Source organism: Grampus griseus (genome assembly GCF_964374135.1).
Source record: "Grampus griseus genome assembly, chromosome: 7".
In the NCBI taxonomy this organism is placed as follows: Eukaryota; Metazoa; Chordata; class Mammalia; order Artiodactyla; family Delphinidae; genus Grampus; species Grampus griseus.
The window spans coordinates 59,541,457-59,561,663 of NC_139001.1; the positions used below are offsets into that span (position 1 = coordinate 59,541,457).

General features: G+C 37.6%; 1 protein-coding gene across 11 annotated transcripts in view; it reads right to left on the minus strand.

Annotated features, from left to right (window-relative positions):
* RAPGEF4 (Rap guanine nucleotide exchange factor 4) overlaps positions 1-20,207 on the minus strand; it is a gene marked incomplete at both ends in the record, with an annotated part of 319,238 nt that overhangs the window by 113,629 nt on the left and 185,402 nt on the right. For 10 of the 11 annotated variants that reach the window (XM_082657688.1, XM_082657697.1, XM_082657691.1 and 7 more), the window contains one exon: positions 19,762-19,781. The exons of the other annotated variant lie outside the window; for it this stretch is intronic. In XM_082657688.1, the coding sequence (XP_082513814.1) occupies positions 19,762-19,781 (20 nt within the window). The remainder of the gene's footprint in view (positions 1-19,761; positions 19,782-20,207) is intronic. 11 annotated transcript variants of the gene reach the window in all.

Genomic DNA, 20,207 nt, shown 5'->3' on the forward strand with positions numbered 1-20,207 from the left:
TGGAGCACTTGAAATGTGGCTAGTCTGAATTGAGATGTGGGAAATACATGCTGGAGTCTGAAGTACAAGAATAAAAAAAGTAAAGTATATTGGTAATAATGTATTATATTGGTAATATGTTGAAATGGGAATATTTTAGATTTATTGGGCTAAATAAATTATTAAAATTAATCTTACCTTTTTCTTTTTACTTTTTAAAATGTAGAAAATTTTAGAATTACATATGTGACTCATATGTCTATGCGCAAGTGCCGCTTTAGGGCATCCTGCACTTCCTTTAGTAGCACATGGTACAGTTGTAATTACTTGTTTACTATCTGACATTTTTACCAGGCTATAAGGTCTAACAGGGAGGGCCATGTTTGTTTTATTCCCCCTGGTGTCCCAGTGCCAACCACAGCAGCTGGCATAGCGTACTTAAATTGAACTGTCGAAATAACGAAGGCTAAAAAAAAGGAGGGACCAGTTGGAAAAAGGAAAGTAGCAAAAATACTATCTTCTTTAGCACAAAATATGAATGTGGTCCTTAAATCTTTATGTTAGAAAGAGAGAAAGAAGATGGTGGTTATGAGTTTGGGCTAACAGAATTAAAAAATATATTAGAGATATAAATGAGGCAAATTAACTTGTTTATGATCAAAAGAATAAGACATTTGTTGAACGCACACTGTGTGCCACGTGCCGTGCTGTGAAAACTTTATATGCATGTTCTAATTTAAACCTCACAACAAACTTAGGAGGTAGGTGCTATTGTTATCAACCCATTTTTTAGATGATGAACCTGAGTCTTAGAGAGGTTAAGTAAATTGCTCAAGGCCACATAACTAGGATGTGGTAAAGCCAGCATCTGAACTCAAGTGGTCTGGTTCCAGCCTCCTTGTCTGTTTACTCCTCTGGTATATTTCCATAATACAGCTTCCACAGGCGTATAAAGAGAAATCTCTGCCCGTAAACACAGTTTCTACCCTAGCTCTCCTAATCCTTTATTTTTCATAAGCCTCAATAATACTTAAAACCAAAAAAAGCATTTTGTCAAGGGCTTATTTTTGTCAGACAAGGCAATAAGAACTTTCCATGGATTATTTACTTTCCACACTAACTTCATGAGGTGGACACTTTTATTCTTTATTTTAAAGAAAACTAAAAAATAGAGAAGTTAGAAACAACCAAAATACGCAACATTATACAAATGGTTAAAAATAAGTGATGATATATCAGAATTGGGGGATATTTTGTAGCCATTACAAATAATGTTTCATGGAAGAGTTAAAATACGTGGTAAAAATGATTATACTAAAAACCTAATAGCAAGGACATCCTTTCTCACTCCTACTCAACATCATAGTGGGAATCTTAGTTAGTGCAATAAGAAAAATAAATAAAAGGTACTCAGGTTGGACAGAAAGAAATAAAACAGTCTTTATTTGCAGACAGCATGACTGTTCTATGCAGAAAATCACAAAGAATCTACAAAAGAACTCCTAGTACTAATAAGTGAGTATAGCAAGATCATAGGATATAAGGTCATAAATAAATAACAATTGCCTTTCTATATACCAGTAATAAACAATTGGAATTTGAAATGTAAAAAAATACCTCTTACAATAGCAACAAAAGAAAACTGAAATACTTAGGCATAAATCTAACACAATATGTACAGGATATGTATGCAGAAAACTACAAAACATGAGCGAAAGAAATCAAAGAAGATCTAAATAAGTGGAGAAATATTCCATGTTCATGGATTGGAAGAAGAAACAGATTCTTTGAACAGACCAATCGGTAGAAGTGAAATGGAATCTGTAAAAAAAAAAACAAAACCTCTCTGCACACAAAAGTCCAGAACCAGATGGTTTCACTGGGGAATGCTACCAAACATACAAAGAAGAACTTATACCAATCCTTCTCAAACTCTTCCAAAAGACTGAAGCAGAGGGAACACTCCCAAAGTCATTCTACAAAGCCACCATTACCCTGATACCAAAACCAGACAAAGACACTACCAAAACAAGAAAAATCCTCAACGAAATATTGGCAAACTGAATCCAACAACACACAGAGGGATCATACACAATGATCAGGTTGGATTCATCACAGGGTCACAAGGATGGTTCAACATACATAAGTCAATTACACCACATCAACAAAAGAAAAGACAAAAATGACACAATCATCTCAAGAGGTGCAGAAAAACCATTTGATAAAATTCAACATCCACTTATGATAAAAACTCTCACCAAAATAGGTATCGAGGGAACATATCTCAATATAATAACAGTTATTTATGACAAACCCATAGCCAGCCAGCATAATACTCAGCGGTGAAAAGCTGTAAGCCTTCCCACTAAAATCTGGAACAAGACAAGGATGCCTACTCTCAACACGTCTATTCAACATAGTTTTGGAAGTCCTAGCCATAGCAATCAGACAAGAAAAAGAAAGAAAAAGCATACAAATTGGAAGGGAAGAGGTAAAATTGTCATTATATGCAGATGACATGATACTCTATATAGAAAACCCTAAAAACTCCACACAAAAACTATGAGAAGTGATAAATGAATTCAGCAAGGTAGCAGGATAGAAGATTAACATACAGAAATCAGTTGCATTTCTTTACACTAATAATGAAATATGAGAAAGTAAAAAAAAAAATCCCTTTTAAAATCATGTCAAACAGATGTAGAGAACAAACATATGGAAACCAAGGAGGGGAAGTGGCAGGGTGATGGTGGTGGTGGTAGTGTGATGAATTGGGAGATTGGGATTGACATTTATACACTAATATATATAAAATGGATAACTAATAAGAACCTGCTGTATAAAAAAACAAATAAAATAAAATTCAAAAATTAAAAAAAAATCACAACAAAAAAATACCTAGGAATAAACCTGACCAAGGAGGTGAAAGAATTATATGCTGAAAACTATAAAACATTGATAAAGGAAATTGAAGACGATTCAAAGAAATGGAAAGATATTCCATGCTCTTGGGTGGAAGAATTAATACTGTTAAAATGGCCATACTACCCAGAGCAATCTACAGATTTAATGCAATCCCTATCAAATTACCCATGGAATTTTTCACAAAACTAGAACAAATAATCCTAAAATTTATATGAAACCACAAAAGACCCAGAATTGCCAAAGCAATCCTGAGGAAAAAGAACCAAGCTGGAGACATAACCCTCCCAGACTTCAGATAATACTACAAAACTACAGTAATGAAAACAGCATGGTATTGGCACAAAAACAGACATATGGATCAATGGAACAGAATACAGGGCGTAGAAATAAACCCACACACCCACGGTCAATTAATCTTTGACAAAGAAGGCAAGAATATACAATGGAGAAAAGACAGTCTCTTCAGCAAGTGGTGTTGGGAAAGCTGGACAGCCACATGTAAATCAATGAAGTTAGAACACTCCCTCATACCATACACAAAAATAACCTCGAAATGGCTTAAAAACTTAAAGACATGACACCAGAAAACTCCTAGAAGAGAACATAGGAAAAACATTCTCTGACATAAATTGCAGCAATGTTTTCTTAGGTCAGTCTCCCAAAGCAAAAGAAATAAAAGCAAAAATAAACAAAGAGGACCTAAATCAAATTTATAAGCTTTTGCACAGCAAAGGAAATTGTAAACAAAACGAAGACAACCTATGGACTGGGAGAAAATGTTTGCTAACAATGCAACCAAGAAGGGCTTAATTTCCAAAATACACAAACAGCTCAAACAACTCAATACCAAAAACCAAATAACCCAATCAAAAAATGGGCAGAAGACCTAAATAGACATTTCTCCAAACAAGGCATACAGGTGGACAAGAGGCACATGAAAAGATGCTCATCATCACTAATTATTAGAGAAATGTAAATCAAAAACTACAATAAGGTATCACCTCACACTGGTCAGAATGGCAACAATCAAAAAGTCTACAAATAATAAATGCTGAGAGGGTGTGGAGAAAAGGGAACCCTCCTACACTGTTGGTGGGAATGTAAATTGCTGCTGCCACTATGGAGAACGGTATGGAGGTTCCTTAAAAAGCTAAAAATAGAGCTACCATCTGATCCAGCAATCCCACTCTTGGGCAGGTATCTGGAAAAGACGAAAACTCTAATTAGAAAAGATATATGCACCCCAATGTTCATCAAAGCACTATTTACAATAGCCAAGACACGGAAGCAACCTAACTGTCCATCAACAGATGAATGGATAAAGCAGATGTGGTACCTATATAAAATGGATATTACTCAGCCATAAAATTGAATGAAATAATGTCATTTGCAACAACATGGATGGACCTAGAGATTGTCATACTAAGTGAAGTAAGTCAGACAAAGACAAATATCATATGATGTCACTTATTTGTGGAATCTAAAAAAGGATACAAATGACCTTATCTACAGAACAGAAACAGACTCACAGACATAGAAAACAATCCTATGATTACCAAAAGAGAAGGGGGATGGGATAAGTCAGGAGTTAGGGATTAACAGATACAAACTACTATATATTTAATATATAAACAACAAGGACCTATTGTATAGCACAGAGAACTATATTCAATAACTTGTAATAACCTATAATGGAAAAGAATATATGTGTACATATGTACATATAGATACATACATATATATCTAACTGAATTACTTTACTGTACACTTGAAACTAACACATTATAAATTAACTATACTTCAATTTAAAAAGCTTGAAAAAATAAAATGGGCAAAAGATCTTAACAGATGTCTCAACAAAGAAGATATACAGATGGCAAACAGCATATGAAGAGTTGCTCAACATCATTTGTCAGTAGGAAAATGAAGATCAAAACAAGAATGAGTTACCACTACATTCCTATATTAGAATGGCTAAAATACAGAAAACAGACAATACCAATTGCTGGTGAAGATGCAGAGCAAAGTAACTATCATTCATTGTTAGTGGGGATGCAAAATGGTACAGCTACTTTGGAAGACAGTTTGGCAGTTTCTTACAAAGCTAAATATAGTATGACAGTACAATCCAGCAATTGCACTCCTAAGTATTTACCCAACTGATTTGAAAATTTATGTTCACACAAAATCTGCTCACACGTTTATGACAGTTTTATTTATAACTGCCAAGAAATGGAAGCAACGAAGATGTCCTTCAATAGGAGAATAAACAAACTGTGGTACGTCTATACAATGGAATGCTATTCAGTGATAAAACAAATGCTCAAGCCATGCAAAACACTGAATCTTAAATGTACATTTCTAAGTGAAAGAAGCCAGTCTACATACTATTTATGTGACTTTCTGAAAAAGGCAGAATTATAGAGAGAAAAAACCAGTGGTTGCCAGGGCTTCAGATAAGGATGGATAGGTGAAACACAGACAAATTTTTAGGACAGTGAAAGTGTTCTGTGATACTGTAAAGGTGGATACATGATATTATGCATTTGTCAAAATGCATAGAACTTAGCACCTGGAGTGAAAGTTAATATATGAAGATTAAAACTACGATTTAGGAGGTTAGGGATTCCAGGATGGAATGCATACTGTGACAAAAGAATTTGATTGTATTACAAATGTATGAAATAACCTCCATGAAGGGAGTAGGGTGAGGGAGGTAGGGAAGGTGCTGACTTAGATAGTTTTAGAAATGAGCAGTCTGTAAGACTAAAGGCAAAACACTATACATAAGCACTCCATTCTAACTGATAAAGTTTGTTTCTCATAGAGGTACAGGTAATCAAAACCACAATACATATATGCTGGAATTAGACAATTAAATAGATGACAGATGGTACAAGTTAAATTTCTCAATGTTAGAGTGAGAAGTTTCAAACAAGCAAGAAGAAAAGGCTAGAATGATCCATTTGGTAATGGATTACAGTTAGAGAAATCGGTATGAACTCATACTTGGCTAAATATAGATACAGATAGATGTGTGTATATATATATGTATTTATAGATATGCATTATGCCCAAGTTAGTATACCCACATGTATTTCCTTGCTCTTTTAGCTGAGAGGGCTTAGAAGCAATAACATCTCAGTAGTAACAAGCACACATACCACCCAGATCTTGGTTTCTAACACCAAGATCTTCAATAAAAGGAACCAAGGATCCTTGACAAAACGGCTACTGCTAAGATGGGGACAGGGAATATACAAGCATCTAGTTGTGTCAAAAAATGTCCAAAAATATAAACCAAAACGAAACACGATTATGGAATATGTCAATGAAACACAGGAGCCAACTTAAAGAGCTACCGGTGGCCAATGCTGGAACAACTTGACTAAGAAAATAAATAAGTAATATTGGCTTATAACCCCAAATATAAAATAAATGCCTATGAGTCTATGCTGATATGAAAAACGGTTGAATAAATAAATAAATGTGGTAGAAGAGACAATCTCCCATGAGAAGAATTTCAAATGATTTATGTAGATATCTGCTATCAAGGAGGTAGAGCATAACTCCCTTCTCAAGTGTGGGCTGTGCATAGTGACTTCCTCTCAAAGAGTTCAGTCTGGAAAGGGGATGACTTTACAGTAGAGAAACTTGGAAAATACTACCTTAACCAAATAATCAAAGTCAATGTTAACAACGATAAATCACCTTGACAGTATATATTCTTGATATGGTGTGATGAAAATGGTACATCTGTTGTCTTTCCCAGAAAACCTATAATCTGTGTCTGATCTTGAAAAAATATCAGACAAATCACAAGTGAGAAACATTCTCCTAAATACCTGACCAGTATTCCTCAAATTGGCCAGTTCGTCAACAACAAGGAAAGTCTGAGAAACTGGAACAATCAAAGGAGTCTAAGGAGACAGGACCACTAAATATGAAGTGATATCCTGGAAGGGGTGCAGGAACAGAAAAAGGATACTACGTAAAAACAAGGAAGTCTGAATAAACAATAGACTTTCGTTACTAATAATGCATCAATACTGACTCATAAAAATGCTAAAAGATAAAAATTGTCAATTCATAATTCTCTATCCTTTAAACTATCCTCTAGGAATGAAGGTAAAAGAAAGACCTTCTCAAACGAAGAAAAGCGTTGGTGAATTTGTAGCCAGCAGACCTGTTTTATGAGAATTTCTAGGGGAAGTTCTTCTGTCAGAGAGGAAATGATACCAGTCAGAAACTTAGAACATCAGAAATGAAGGAAGAACAACAGCAACGTAACCAAAAATAATTCCAAAAATGGGAAGGGGATGAAGTGAAAACTGACTTTAAAAGATATAGATGGCTGTTTGAAAAAAAAAAATTATTGCAGAGGAAATTCATTCTCCAATATGGTTGGGACAATATTAAAGTCCTTTCAAAAACTTCACTGAAAAAGGTAGGATATGAAACTATATATACAGTGTAAACTAAAATTTGTTTCTATTTATTAAATATAGAAACACTCAGAGCTCTGGGTGGTGGCATTTTAGGAGATTTTAAAAAACAGTTTTATGTTTCCAAATATTCAACAGAAGTACTATTATACTTATTATCAGGGAAAGATAACCATGATTTAAAAATCCACTGTCTTGCTGGACTTCGTCTTAGACTCTTGGCATAAACATTTCCCTTTAGGCACACAATATAAGCTTCAATGACTCATCTGAATGTAAATCTGGCTCACAGACTTTAAACCAAATAGATAAAAAAGAAGAATTCCTGTAATATCCTAGGGCACACAGGCTTGCTGCTATCACCTACTGGCTCAGAACCCACATCTAAGTATCTCAAAAGACTTATTAACAAGATCAAATCTTGTTAATTTCCACATCATACGTGTTAAGAAGACAGTGAAAAAGAAATTATGACTCTGATTGAAGGGAATGCATGTAGTTTTTAAAGCACAATGCTTAGTGCAATCAAACCTGTTGCAAAATGTGATGTCAACATTATTCTCCTAACTGCTTCTGTCCTATTTCTTCATAAACAAGGGATGAAGACTAACCCCCAAATGTGATATGGATTGCATTATGCTGTTATCTGAGTACACCAGAGGAAGGAGACTGATATTTCAGAAGTCAGCTGAATGTGCGTCACCGGGGAGGAATAGTGAACAGCTACTATTTCCTGTCCTGCCTTCTTCCAGGGCCAGACCTCCCCACTGTCAGAGCTGAGCCCACAGTGGTATCTCACCCACACTGACTCAGAATTGGGGTAGAGGGATCGCAGGACCTACACTAGATCAGTCCGTGTCCTTCCCCAAGGTTTTCTAACAGTAGCTGCTGGGAAAAAACCAGGAATAGCTGGTGACCATGTTTCCAGGCTTGGGGAGAGGTGGAAGTAGAGTCCTTGGCCTCTATTAGCCCAAGGCCAGCGCCACACCAGCTCTTCCTGTGGACTTTGCCTTTGAACTGGCTTAAAATGGGTTTCTGCCACCTGTATCCTCCATAGTTTGGAGTTATATAGTAACTTAGTAACTGCATTCTTTTGAATCAGGAAAACATCGGGGGTGGTGAATAATGAAACTTTCTTTTTTCAGAAATCCTTTGGGTTCAAGTGACGTGGCTCTTACAATGTGTGAGGTATCTTGGCACTTAACTCCAGTCTCTCTCAGTACCACATTCTGATATAATTATCCGTTTAACCAGTCTCTGTCCTAGGCTGTTTAAGCTGTTAGGCTGTTTGCTCTTTGAAGTCAAGAATTCGTTTTATTGGACTTTGTAGTTCCAGAACCAAAGTTTGTATCTGCGTGGCACACAGTGGGCACTTAATACATGTCAGTTGATTTTAAAAGAATTAAATATAATCATTTTTCCCCTATTACGGAATTACTTCACTCCTTCAAACTTAATTGGAAATTTGTGGCTTGGCTGGAAAAATTAATTTATTTAAGAAAAAGGGGGTTATTAACCCATTTAGTAGCATAAGAAACTACAAAGAGAATGATTAAACTAATTAAGAAAACAAATTGTTTCAAGCAGGTCATAGCCATTTAAATCATATAGAAATAATTTGTGGGCTGAGTTACAAATAATATGCCACTACCTATTCATCCTAGGTCCCTGAGGATGTCTATTAAGTCACACTTTGTTAGCCTGATTCATTTACTATTTCTACCTGAAATATTCTATAAATCAACTTTTCATTAACCTTTTATTTGAAAGGTGATACCTGGAGTTATACACAAAATTTGCTCACAAACATAAATTCTCTTAAAATCTACAAAATATAACAGAAGGGGGGAGCCAAACCTAATAAAATTCTTGCTTATTTTTGTCTTGTATTTAACTCTTTCGGAAACATTCTAATTTTATTCATGCCCCAGGCACATACTACTCAGTATAAATACCTAAAATCAAATCTCATTACCACTCTCTAATCTAATGTTTATTATCATTAACAATTGACTGGACAGGGGTACAGTACAAAAGCCTACTCATACCTCATTCCTGGATACTGTCTAGTATAACGACCTTCAAACTAGGTGTCCAAATTCACTTCACCCTCAGTCTTCCCTTTCTTAGCTGTTGGAGCTGCATCCTTCTGCGTGATTGGGCCAAGAACCCTGAAGTCGTCCTTGACTTCTCTCCTTCTCTCTCACCTCACATTTAATTCATCAGAAGATCCTAGGACTCTATTTTCAAAATCCACCCAGAATGTAACACTTTCCACGGCCTCCAATGTGACTACAATCTCTCTCTCCCCCCATGAGGCACCACATGAGCTGCTCAGGAGTCAGAGTTTAGTGACATTGCTATGTAAAACTATTTCCATTCTCACCTGCTGATTTACGTGAACAAGCTTTTCCAGTGCTTACATATCTAAAAACCAAGAAGTGGAGGACTGATGTTAACCCCCTGCTGCCTATAGATAACAAATTCATTTTTAAAAAGCACCCAAGTCATTCAATGATGCCTTTACAGTTATAATTTAATATTTAATAATTATTTCTAAATATATATAAAATATTTATTTTGTTTTGACAATTGTATACTACTACTAACTATCATTCAACTCAGAAGAAAAATTTTAAAGGAAACTTACGGTCATTAGAAATTTTAAAACATTAAGCTTTAAATATATACTTATTTTTGATACATGGAAGTATAAGAGTGTGATCAATAAGAGACTTTCAATCGTAAAAATACATTACAACTTGGAGGTGCCACGTTAACCCTGGGCAGCTCACATTTGGACACTTAACACGAAGGAAGATTATCTTCCGTTTTATTTAAGACACTTATGTTTGGGTCTTTGTTACTGTAGCTAAATCTGTATATTGACTAATACACTGTCATAATTTAAAAGTAATCAGGTCTGGACAAAGATTCATTACAATAGGATAAAATTCTACGTGGCAGATAGAATGGGAATATCGTTTAAAGGAGAAAAAGAAGTAACATAACATTGCCAACTGTTACAGAAGAGCTTATTCATATATTTTTTAAATGATGAGTAACAAAATATTTCCCATAATGTCCAACTCTGGGCTAATACACAGTAAGCATTCTATAAAAACTTGCTAGTTAATAGAATCACTTCTTGGGGAAAGCTGTTTGACTTACAGGATTGGGACTTAATATCTTTCTATGGACTTGCAGATCAGATGCCCCTTCATTTAGTAAAGTGAAATTATCAACAACATATTAGATTGGAAGATATATGAATGGATGAATGAATGAATGAATAAATGAGTTGGATATTTTGGCTAATTCAGAGGTTCCCAAGTGCCAGTTATCTTACAAAAGAAAATAAAATTTACTATTAATATTTCCACTTTCATCCAAACATTTTGCGCCATGTAACTAAAAACTTCAGCTGTAAGGTTAGACGTGTAGAAACACCGGAATGGCCACCAGAGGGAGCCCAAGTGTTTTTATGAACATACCAGACACCAAAAAGAAAACATAAAATATAAAGCTGGGGGAACAGGGGACGGGTGTCTGTAGGGGAAGGGACCATTACCGGTTTCAGTCAAAAGAATACCTTGTTGAATGACACAGCCATTTTTGCAATATGTTACAAATTCCTTTACTAGGTAGTTGTACATTGCAATGCTTTGAAAATTTAAATAGAAGAATTTGTTAATATAATATTAAAAAAGCTCACATACCCTAAAACTAGAAGGTGCAGGGTGGACTGCCATGATGACATCCATGATTCTCTGCTGGGCCCCCAAACGAGCCAGGTGCCTTCTCCAGCTTATCTTCTTTACTCTCTTACAGCTCTTACACTCTACCCCATCCGTCTCTGTAGTCAACTTTGGGTGTGGTTTCCTCACTTTGTTTGGGATTGGGCTATCAAATTACAGCACCAAATCAGTGCTTGGTGTGACTTGGGAATTGTTCATTCTCTTAGCTGAGCTAAGTTACAAGGACATTAAGATGAATGACTTTTCATTTGGCATCTTGCCGTCTTCCCAGAATTGAGCACTGGACCAAGTCCTAATAGGACGCAAGCTTTTATAAGGTTTCCCAGACCCAATCTCCTCCTAAACCAGAACCTACTGGACAGCCTCAGAGATCCCCAGTCTAGGATAATATCCCTGGACTGAGGTTACCAACAAGGGTGTGATTTCCTTTGGAATGAACCTCCAGGGAAGCTTAATGTAGTGTTTTATCTTTGGGAGCAGTGTAAAGTTTGGGAATTTCCCCCCTGCTTTACCTTATTTGATCTCCCAACAATCCTTTTGCTGTGGTTCACTGGGGAAATCACCATTTTATCGATGAGGAAACTGAGGGTCAGAGTGCTAAGACTTGTTCAGTGTTGCTGGCTATTAAGTGTCAGGGACAGAAGCTGAGGCACCTCTGGGGACACAGACTATAACAATGAATATGTATTGAATCCAGTCATGTTAGTATATTCTGAGACAGAAATAAAATTCTCATCTTCCTTTCTGTCAAATTACAAATAGGTAGAAAGTCGGATGGAAGTGCATTTAATGGCTTAGCACCTGTTTTACGGGGTATTTTCATAGTATGTTTTCCTAAGTTTCTTTTTCATGTCCGGATGGGATAATTTTATCATGTATGCAAATAAATTAGCAGAAACCAGATTAAATTCCACAAGGTTAGGTCCTCTGCTGAATGCTGCTAGATTTAACATGTTGATTAAAGCCTTGACTATGGAATCAAAAGCATTCTTATTAAATCTGACAATGATACCCAATTGGGTGGGGTGGCTGGCACTTAGGAAAACTGGAATGAAATTTAAAATAACCTTGACAAATGGAAAAGGAAAAAGAGGTCAAAATTCAACTGAAAGCTTTGCAGAGTGATTCATTCAAGAGAAGGGGGAAAAAAACAAAGGAGAACCACAGAAATCAGAGAGCACTGACTGGGCAATTATAGCAGAAAAGGAGCTGGAGATCAGAGTGAACAATAGGCTTCAAAGGCATCAGCTCCAGATCTGTCATTTTTAAAAGGAAGGCATGATATTGGGATGTACAAATAGGGGGAAATTCAAGCTAATTCCCCATCTGCATTCAAAACAGATCAACCTTTAGTTAACGAAAAAAAAAAAGGTGTTTTGTTGGAACCCTGAAATGCCTGATGCTTAGAAGTCAGATTTTGACTTTGCAAGGGCTCCTAGCAAGTAGAGTCCAAAATAATGAAAAGTTTTTTATTTTGAAAGGTTTTGAAAAGCTCTGGTACTCTCTTCCTTTGTTCATGCATCGTTCTCCTTTCCCTTCCACCTGGGTAACATCTACGTTCCATCAAGAGCACACGGAGGCATTTCCTCCTCTTCCGGGAGGCCTGCTCTGAGCCCCTCCCCTTCTCCTGAGAACCACACAGCCCCATGTGCCTCCTGAGAGTATGTAGGGGTGCCAGCACTGGCGCTTGGCCTGCCTCATCTCACTAATCCTCCTGGCAGGCCCCTCGGCTTCCACCGCTATGCCACTACTCCCACACTACTGTTACTTTTACGCTGTAGCTGGGGAAACAGAGGAGTAAGAGGTTAACTAACTTGTCCACCTTCACATGGTTAGTAAGTGGCAGAGCTGGACTTGACTCAAGCCCGCAGAGCCTCTAAGGCCACGCGGTCATGCCACGGCCTCCCGACCACACGTGCCACAGCGCTGCAGCGTGCTGGCTTGTGTTCACACGTCTGCTTCCGTCCCCGGCTGCAACTCCCTGAAGGTGCTACACTATTTTCATGGCTCCACGCGGCGCCTGGGATCCATCAATACATATGCATTCGATTAAAGGCCTTCAAGCAACTAGACAGCACATTCTACGGGTACTTCTGAATCATTCTCTGACTGAAGGAAAACTGAAAATAAAACAAAAGCTGGAGAGAACTTGAACATTTATAAAAACGGGCAATAAGAATTCTGAACAAAGCCTGATCATATTATGAAAAGTCGGTGTTATGATTTTCTTTTCTGGAAATTCTAAAGAATGAAAATGGTTAAATATAAATTTATATATACATCTGCATGTGTCCATATATGTACATATGGGTGTGTATATGTGCATCTATCTATAATGTAATTTTACCTGAAGGTAAAGAGAACAACTATAGAATATTTTAATATCTATGGACTCAGGGCAGTCTTGACACCGAATTATTAGAAAAGAATCCAAATCCTAAATGACATGTAATCACTAGATTAATTTATCCAATCTGAGAACACTACAATTTTCTCTCCTAAACTTAAGATGTATTTTGCAAATAATTTGGTTTCAATTTGTCAAAACAAGGACAATAAACATTCAAATACATCAAACATAAAAGATACTATATATTTTATTCCCACAGTCAATCAAGATAACATGCTAGCAGCGCCAAGTGACTGGTGGTGAACATAATTGCCTGCAGCACAGAACAAAATATTTCTGAAGACAGCAGTGTACTCTCCCATAACTCTGGAATCAGCAGTGTAGTGTCTTACTATCAACATGACATTATGTTCCTGGCCCTGCTGAGAGTGGAACTAATTCTCAGCAGGAATGCCAATAGTGAACAGCCTCACCTCAAGGCCGTGGCATTTGTTAAAGTGAGAGCAGGGAGAGGCTGCTGGCTAGAGAGATTGGGGAATATCATTTCTTTTATGATTATTATTTTTAACCATTAAACACTACCCAGGTTCTCTGTGATATCTTGCCCAAGTCAAATTCTGACTACAGAAAACACTGAGAACATATTCAAAGCAAGGTTATGTGGTTAACTCAGCGGCAGCCCTAGATCAGCATGGCAGCAATACTCAAAGGCTCTCCTCCTAAAAATGTAGAGACACCGACATTAGAACACTGAATCAGTCACCAAATATAATTTGTAATATTATAAAAATAACTCTAAAATATATTTGCGAACCACCACCCCAATACACCCCGATAGGTGCTCTTTCATCAAGCAAACTCACAGCTTGCAGGTCCTGTGAACACTGCTGAAGAACATTCAGAGGCAGCAAACACATGGCATAATTGACAAGAAGATCAGATGTTCAGAGAGTTCCCTGCACTTACTATTTACTATGTAGATGAAGGTCAAGTACACATCATCTTAAAAATTCGATCAGAAACAGAAACAGAAACAGACTTACAGATATAAAAAACAAACTTAAGGTTACCAGAGGGGGAACGTGGCGGGGAGGGATAAATCAGGGGCTTGGGATGAACGTACACACACTACTATATATAAGACAGATAACCAACAAGGACCTACTGTATCACTGAATATTGAGTGATACTCCACTACTCAATATTCAGTGATAACCGATAGAAGAATCGAAACAAGAATGAATATATGTATATTTATAACTGAGTCACTTTGCTGTACACCTGAAACTAACACAGCTTTGTAAATCAACTACGCTCCAATAAAATTTTAAAAAGAGAGAAAAAAAAATTCAATCAGCATGCCACTGCAGAAGCTAGAGAGAGATGGCACAGGCCAGCTTTTATATGAGGAGAGGAAGGGATGGAATGAAAAGCAGAAAGAAATTCAGCAAGGGCCTCTTGCCCCATAAAATGCATAATTCACAAACACAAAAACAAACATTTCTTCAGAGACCAAGAGCTGAAGTTGTCCTTGGCACCTTCGACATTAACAGGCTGTTTTTTTCCCGGGAGGTGGGGCTTGCTGAGCTACGCGTTCTAATAGGCCAGCTAAGGAATGAGTATTTACGCACTACAAACGCGTAATTTCGGGCCAGCAACACTGCTAAATCTAATCTTCTCTTGGGTGATAAGCAACTTGTCCTTCAAATGAAAACGAGCCGCTCAGGGTTTTCTGCCTTCAAGCGTTTGGTTGGTTTGCTCTCCTGTGTAGAGCTTCGTACCCTCAGCCAGTCACATGTGTGTTGCTTCAGTGTGGTGACGGTGCTGGTTAAAACATTCTCACCCTAGACCAGAGGGAAGTGGCTGCTGGGGTAAAGCTGTGAACTCTGGCCAGGATGTCCCAATCAGCTCTGGACGCCTACCAGTCACGTTTTAAAGTAGGATTTTAAAAACTGTGTTCCACCATAAACTGTTGGTTTGAATTCAATTTGAAAGCTGGAGTTGAAAGGTTTTACACAGTTTTATGGAGTTTTCTAAGTTTTTTTTTTTAATATTTTAAGTCTCTATAAGGATACACAACTTCCTTTTTCTTCATCTGACCCAGAATCATAGCCAATCTACAATGGTAAAATAAGACACCATCATTTAATTGGTGAAAAATATTCTAATCTGTTTTCTCTAACCTTGAAAAAGAGCAACAATAGAGGTAAATGTTACTATAGTCCCTAAAAATTCCTAAAATTGCTAACCTATTGACCCTAGTAATTACTTATTATTGCTCTCTCCTTAATGAGAATTTTCACAAAGCATGTAAACCATGTCCTTACCATCTGCCATTTAAAACCTTATGTCTTTATAATAATTGCCAAAAATTATTCTTCATATAAATAACCCATGATTTTTTAAAAGTTTGGGAAGATTTAAGTAATCTTCTTAAAAGGAGACCAACCAAATAGCTTTACAAAACCCCCAGCCTTGCTTGTCATTAGCATCTAGCATCAGTTCTTCCAGTGCTTGGGAAACCTCTGGGCTCTGAGTTGATAGTGCTTTATATTGGGAATGTATCCTTGCGTATTTCACAAGAAGCTTACTAATCACACTGTCAACGTTATCACTGCCTAAAAAATGAAGACCTCAAATGACCCTTTTGGAAACAAGATGTTTGTAAATCAGAGAATGGGATTCTTTTGATATCTTCCTGAGTTTATTTTCTGGCTCCTTCCACACTGAGGAAGAAACGTATAAACTTCTAAAACTACAAAACTCCTTAGCAGTTGCCTCTCAAAAGAATGGAGCACAGTAAGCAACAAAGTCTATCTACGCAGCAAAATATTATAGACAAGCTCATTCCGTCAAAGGGCAACCGTAACATTCAACTAGAAAGCGTTCTTTTCATTGCGATTTTTATGTTCTGTGTTAAACATGGTCAGTCAGGTATGCCACTTATAGGAGACAGAAAAATAAAATAAAATTTAAACGGATCAAAGAGAAGAATCTATAAAACCAACAAGCCCAAACAATTGCAACCCTGACAAAATGGTCTTCTTGCTTTATTGGTTCAATGTTAATTTTTCTAACATTTTTATCAATTATTTTACAGGTTCCAGTATCCTGTGTCATCTAAAGTTGAATGATGTCCCTATGAATTATAATAAGTAGTAGACAAAATAACCCAGCAAGTTAACTGCCGACCTATTTGTTTCTATGGAAGTGCAATTTATGAAAAGAAAGTTCTTTTTATGAAAGGTAAGGCTCGGTCTGGAAATAAAATATAGCTGGCAAGGCAGCTCAAAACACCATTTACTGACGTTTGCATATTTGATTGAAAGTTAAACATGGTGATTAACAAAATCAGGAGTAGAGCTAGAAAAAAGAATTTATTCTTTCCATAAAGAATCTGTTTGGACACTGAGACAATAGTCTAAGTGCTTTTGTTTCAGTCCACAGGCATATTATTGCTATTTAGAGAAACATAAAGGGAATATAATATTGCCCAGCATGTAGTTAAAGAGGGTAACGGATGAAAGAAATCATCCTAACACAACTTGTCTCTCTTTTTCTTTTTAAAGTAAGACATTTCTGTATTGCTTGTTTTTGCTTTTGTTTTCTTTTAAATATATTTATTTATTTTACTTATTTATTTTTGGCTGTGTTGGGTCTTCATCGCTGCACACAGGCTTTCTCTAGTTGCGGCAAGTGGGTGCTACTCTTTGTTGTGGTGCGCAGCTTCTCATTGTGGTAGCTCCTCTTGTTGTGGAGCACGGGCTGTAGGCGCATGGGCTTCAGTAGTTGTGACACGCGGGCTCAGTAGTTGTGGCTCGCGGGCTCTAGAGCGCAGCCTCAGTAATTGTGACGCATGGGCTCAGCTGCTCCGCGGCATGTGGGATCGTCCTGGACCAGGGATCGTCCTGGACCAGGGCTCGAACCCATATCCCTTGCATAGGCAGGCAGATTCTTAACCACTGCGCCACCAGGGAAGTCCCCAACTTTTCTCTTATAAAGGAAAAAATTCAATTAACATTAACACCACTTTAAGGCTCTTAGGCTTCTTTTTATCTTTCTAGAGCTTCAACTCTACTCATGAATGTCTTTCATCTCATTTGCTTTATTTTGACTGATGGCATTGGAGAGCTTTCCTAATAGCATGTGGTGATGTTGTATCCACTCTACTTGCTGACAGAGAAAAAGTATGCTTCCTCTTGCTAGTGAGTTTGCTATAGAATGACCCAAACAAATACAAATAAGTATATACTATGACTAGTTATTGGGGAGACAGGCTGGCCAGCCCCCTAAATCTCTGAGGGCAAGACGCTGTTAAATTCATTGTATCTGACTTTCTGCAAACTCCAAACTCCTCTTTTGTCATGAAGTGAGCTACATGACAGCTGGCAGGCTTTCTGCTTAGAACGTTGTATCTGTCGTTCCACTGTGGGGAGGTCCAACCTAAAGGTCACCGGGTGCCTAAGAGAGACAGAGCATCCTTTTGAAGCTTAGAACATTTGAGACCTCCTGGGGCCCGGCCGTTCTGTGTGTGCTCTCCACACCACTGACAGTCCCCTGATGAGGAAGCACCAGGCCCTTTTATCATCTTTATTTGGCTAATCATCCATGTATTATTTGTTACAGCGTGCTTTGGGACATCCATGTCCAAAATGGTGCTAAGATCAGTTACTTTAGCATCTAAAGCCTATTGTTTTAGACTCTCCATGAACCTGATCATCTACAGCTTTACTCAACATACAAAGATACATTTTTTAAATAGCAAAATAGCATTACAAAGGTTCACTGAACACAGACATTTTACGGAGGGTTAGTAGACATTTGATCATGTCCAAAACGTCCATTGGACATTTGGTCCACATCAAAAGGTCCTTGAAATTTGGTTGTATCCAAAAAGTTCCTAAGCATATTTGGTCCATGACAAATGGTTTTGGGCAGGGCAAATATCAAGGACCTTTTGGCCTGGACCAAATGTCTCTATAGATGCTTTTGGACCAGATCAAATGTCCTTCAAGGTTAAGGAGAGCCATAAAATGTAAAAGGACAGTCACTTTCTAAGGGGTAGGGCATTTTTCAGAGGAGAAAAGACAGCTAGAAAATGATACAAGACTTGATAAAATAATAATTATTGCAACAGTCCTCACCTTTACTGAGCTCTATTATATGACTCTCTATGCTTTCCACAGATTCTCTCACTCAGTATTCACGATGGCCTCTTAAGGTAGTCACAACCAACACCCACATTTTCAAGACGAGGCAAGGATGTTTCGAGAAGCCAAGTGGCTTGCACAAAGTCCCACAGCTAGGAACTGAAGTCCTCTGCTGAACCAAGTCAACGAGGATTTGGTGTGACATTTGAAGTGACGTTGCTAGGTCTTGAACCTAAATTTGTAGTGGTATAGCAGTGGACCAGAATTCCCAACCAGCCCTTTAAAACCAACATTCTGAAAACAGGAGGACCTAAGAAAGCTAGAGTCAGACCTCTGAAAAGCAATACAGAAACAGTCTGAAATTACCACAGACACCAGCCCCGAAGCAGGGAAAGGACAGAAAAGGGAGACAGTTCTGTAGCACTGTCACTTGGGTACAGCAACTGCGGAACACAATGACAAGTCAATACAATTGACAGCCACCAAGCACCACTTCAGATGAATCCCTACACACTTCCGTATTAACCCTTCCATGTTGTTGTCTAAATTTAGATTCCAGTTAATGTCGTTATTATTTGCATGCAAAGACAATGCCGCTACACCCCTACCAGCCTTAGAAGGAGTACTTGGCACTGGTTCTTGGTGACAGGTTTATCCTAAAGCACCTACTCTCTTACCTGTTTGCCCTGACCAATTCAAGCAATTCATTATTTTCAACTTCAAAGAGAAATATTGACTCTAGTGCACTTGGATACAATTATAAAATCAACTGGCCTGAAATCTCATATTTTGTATTCCTACTAAGGAAAAACAGCTCATTTTCTATGTGCTGTTAAACTAGTGGTTCTCTCTACTGCCATGTATGCATCATGGGAAAAGGAAAACACTTATCAATTATACTGTTTGTCCCTAGAATAACCTTTCTTCGGACTAGTTAACATCAAGGACATGTGACGACCACGTCAGAGCAATCAAACTTCTCCCCTTCGTATTTCAAAGTGACTCACCAAAGACGCCAGAATAAGATTAGAAAAATATTTACTGCTCTGCTGAATGTGGATAAAGAGCTCTCTTTGATGGTAGCGTTACCACAATTATTTTTTTTACCTTATGACAGTTTTTAGAAATTAGGCAGAGACAGAGTAGCTACTCACGTTCTCCTTGTCAGGAATCCCTAGAAGAGGAAAGAGAGAGAGAAAGAGCATGAGCTGTAAGATCAACTTGCAAAATGGCAATGAAATCCCGTGCTGAATCAAACCAAGTAACATTTTGGCGTTTTCAATTTGTCTTTCCATAAAAACGTACATAATGCTGCTTAGAAACATAGCAGCACCTACCAAAGTCTGTAACATAAATAAATCAATGAATCAGGAGCAGGGCTGGGTGCCAGACAAGAAAATCTCATACTTATTTTGCTTTTCTACCATATGCTTTACTCTCCTAGAGGTGAAAATCCAGCCCTGCTTACTTTACACCATGTGAGCAACTGTCTCAGAGCAATTACTCTGTCTTGGGCACCAGAACACTCAGAATTTTAGACGAACACATCAACTCTTAAGTTGCACGGATTGTATTTTTCCAAGGCAAACCCCCTGACACC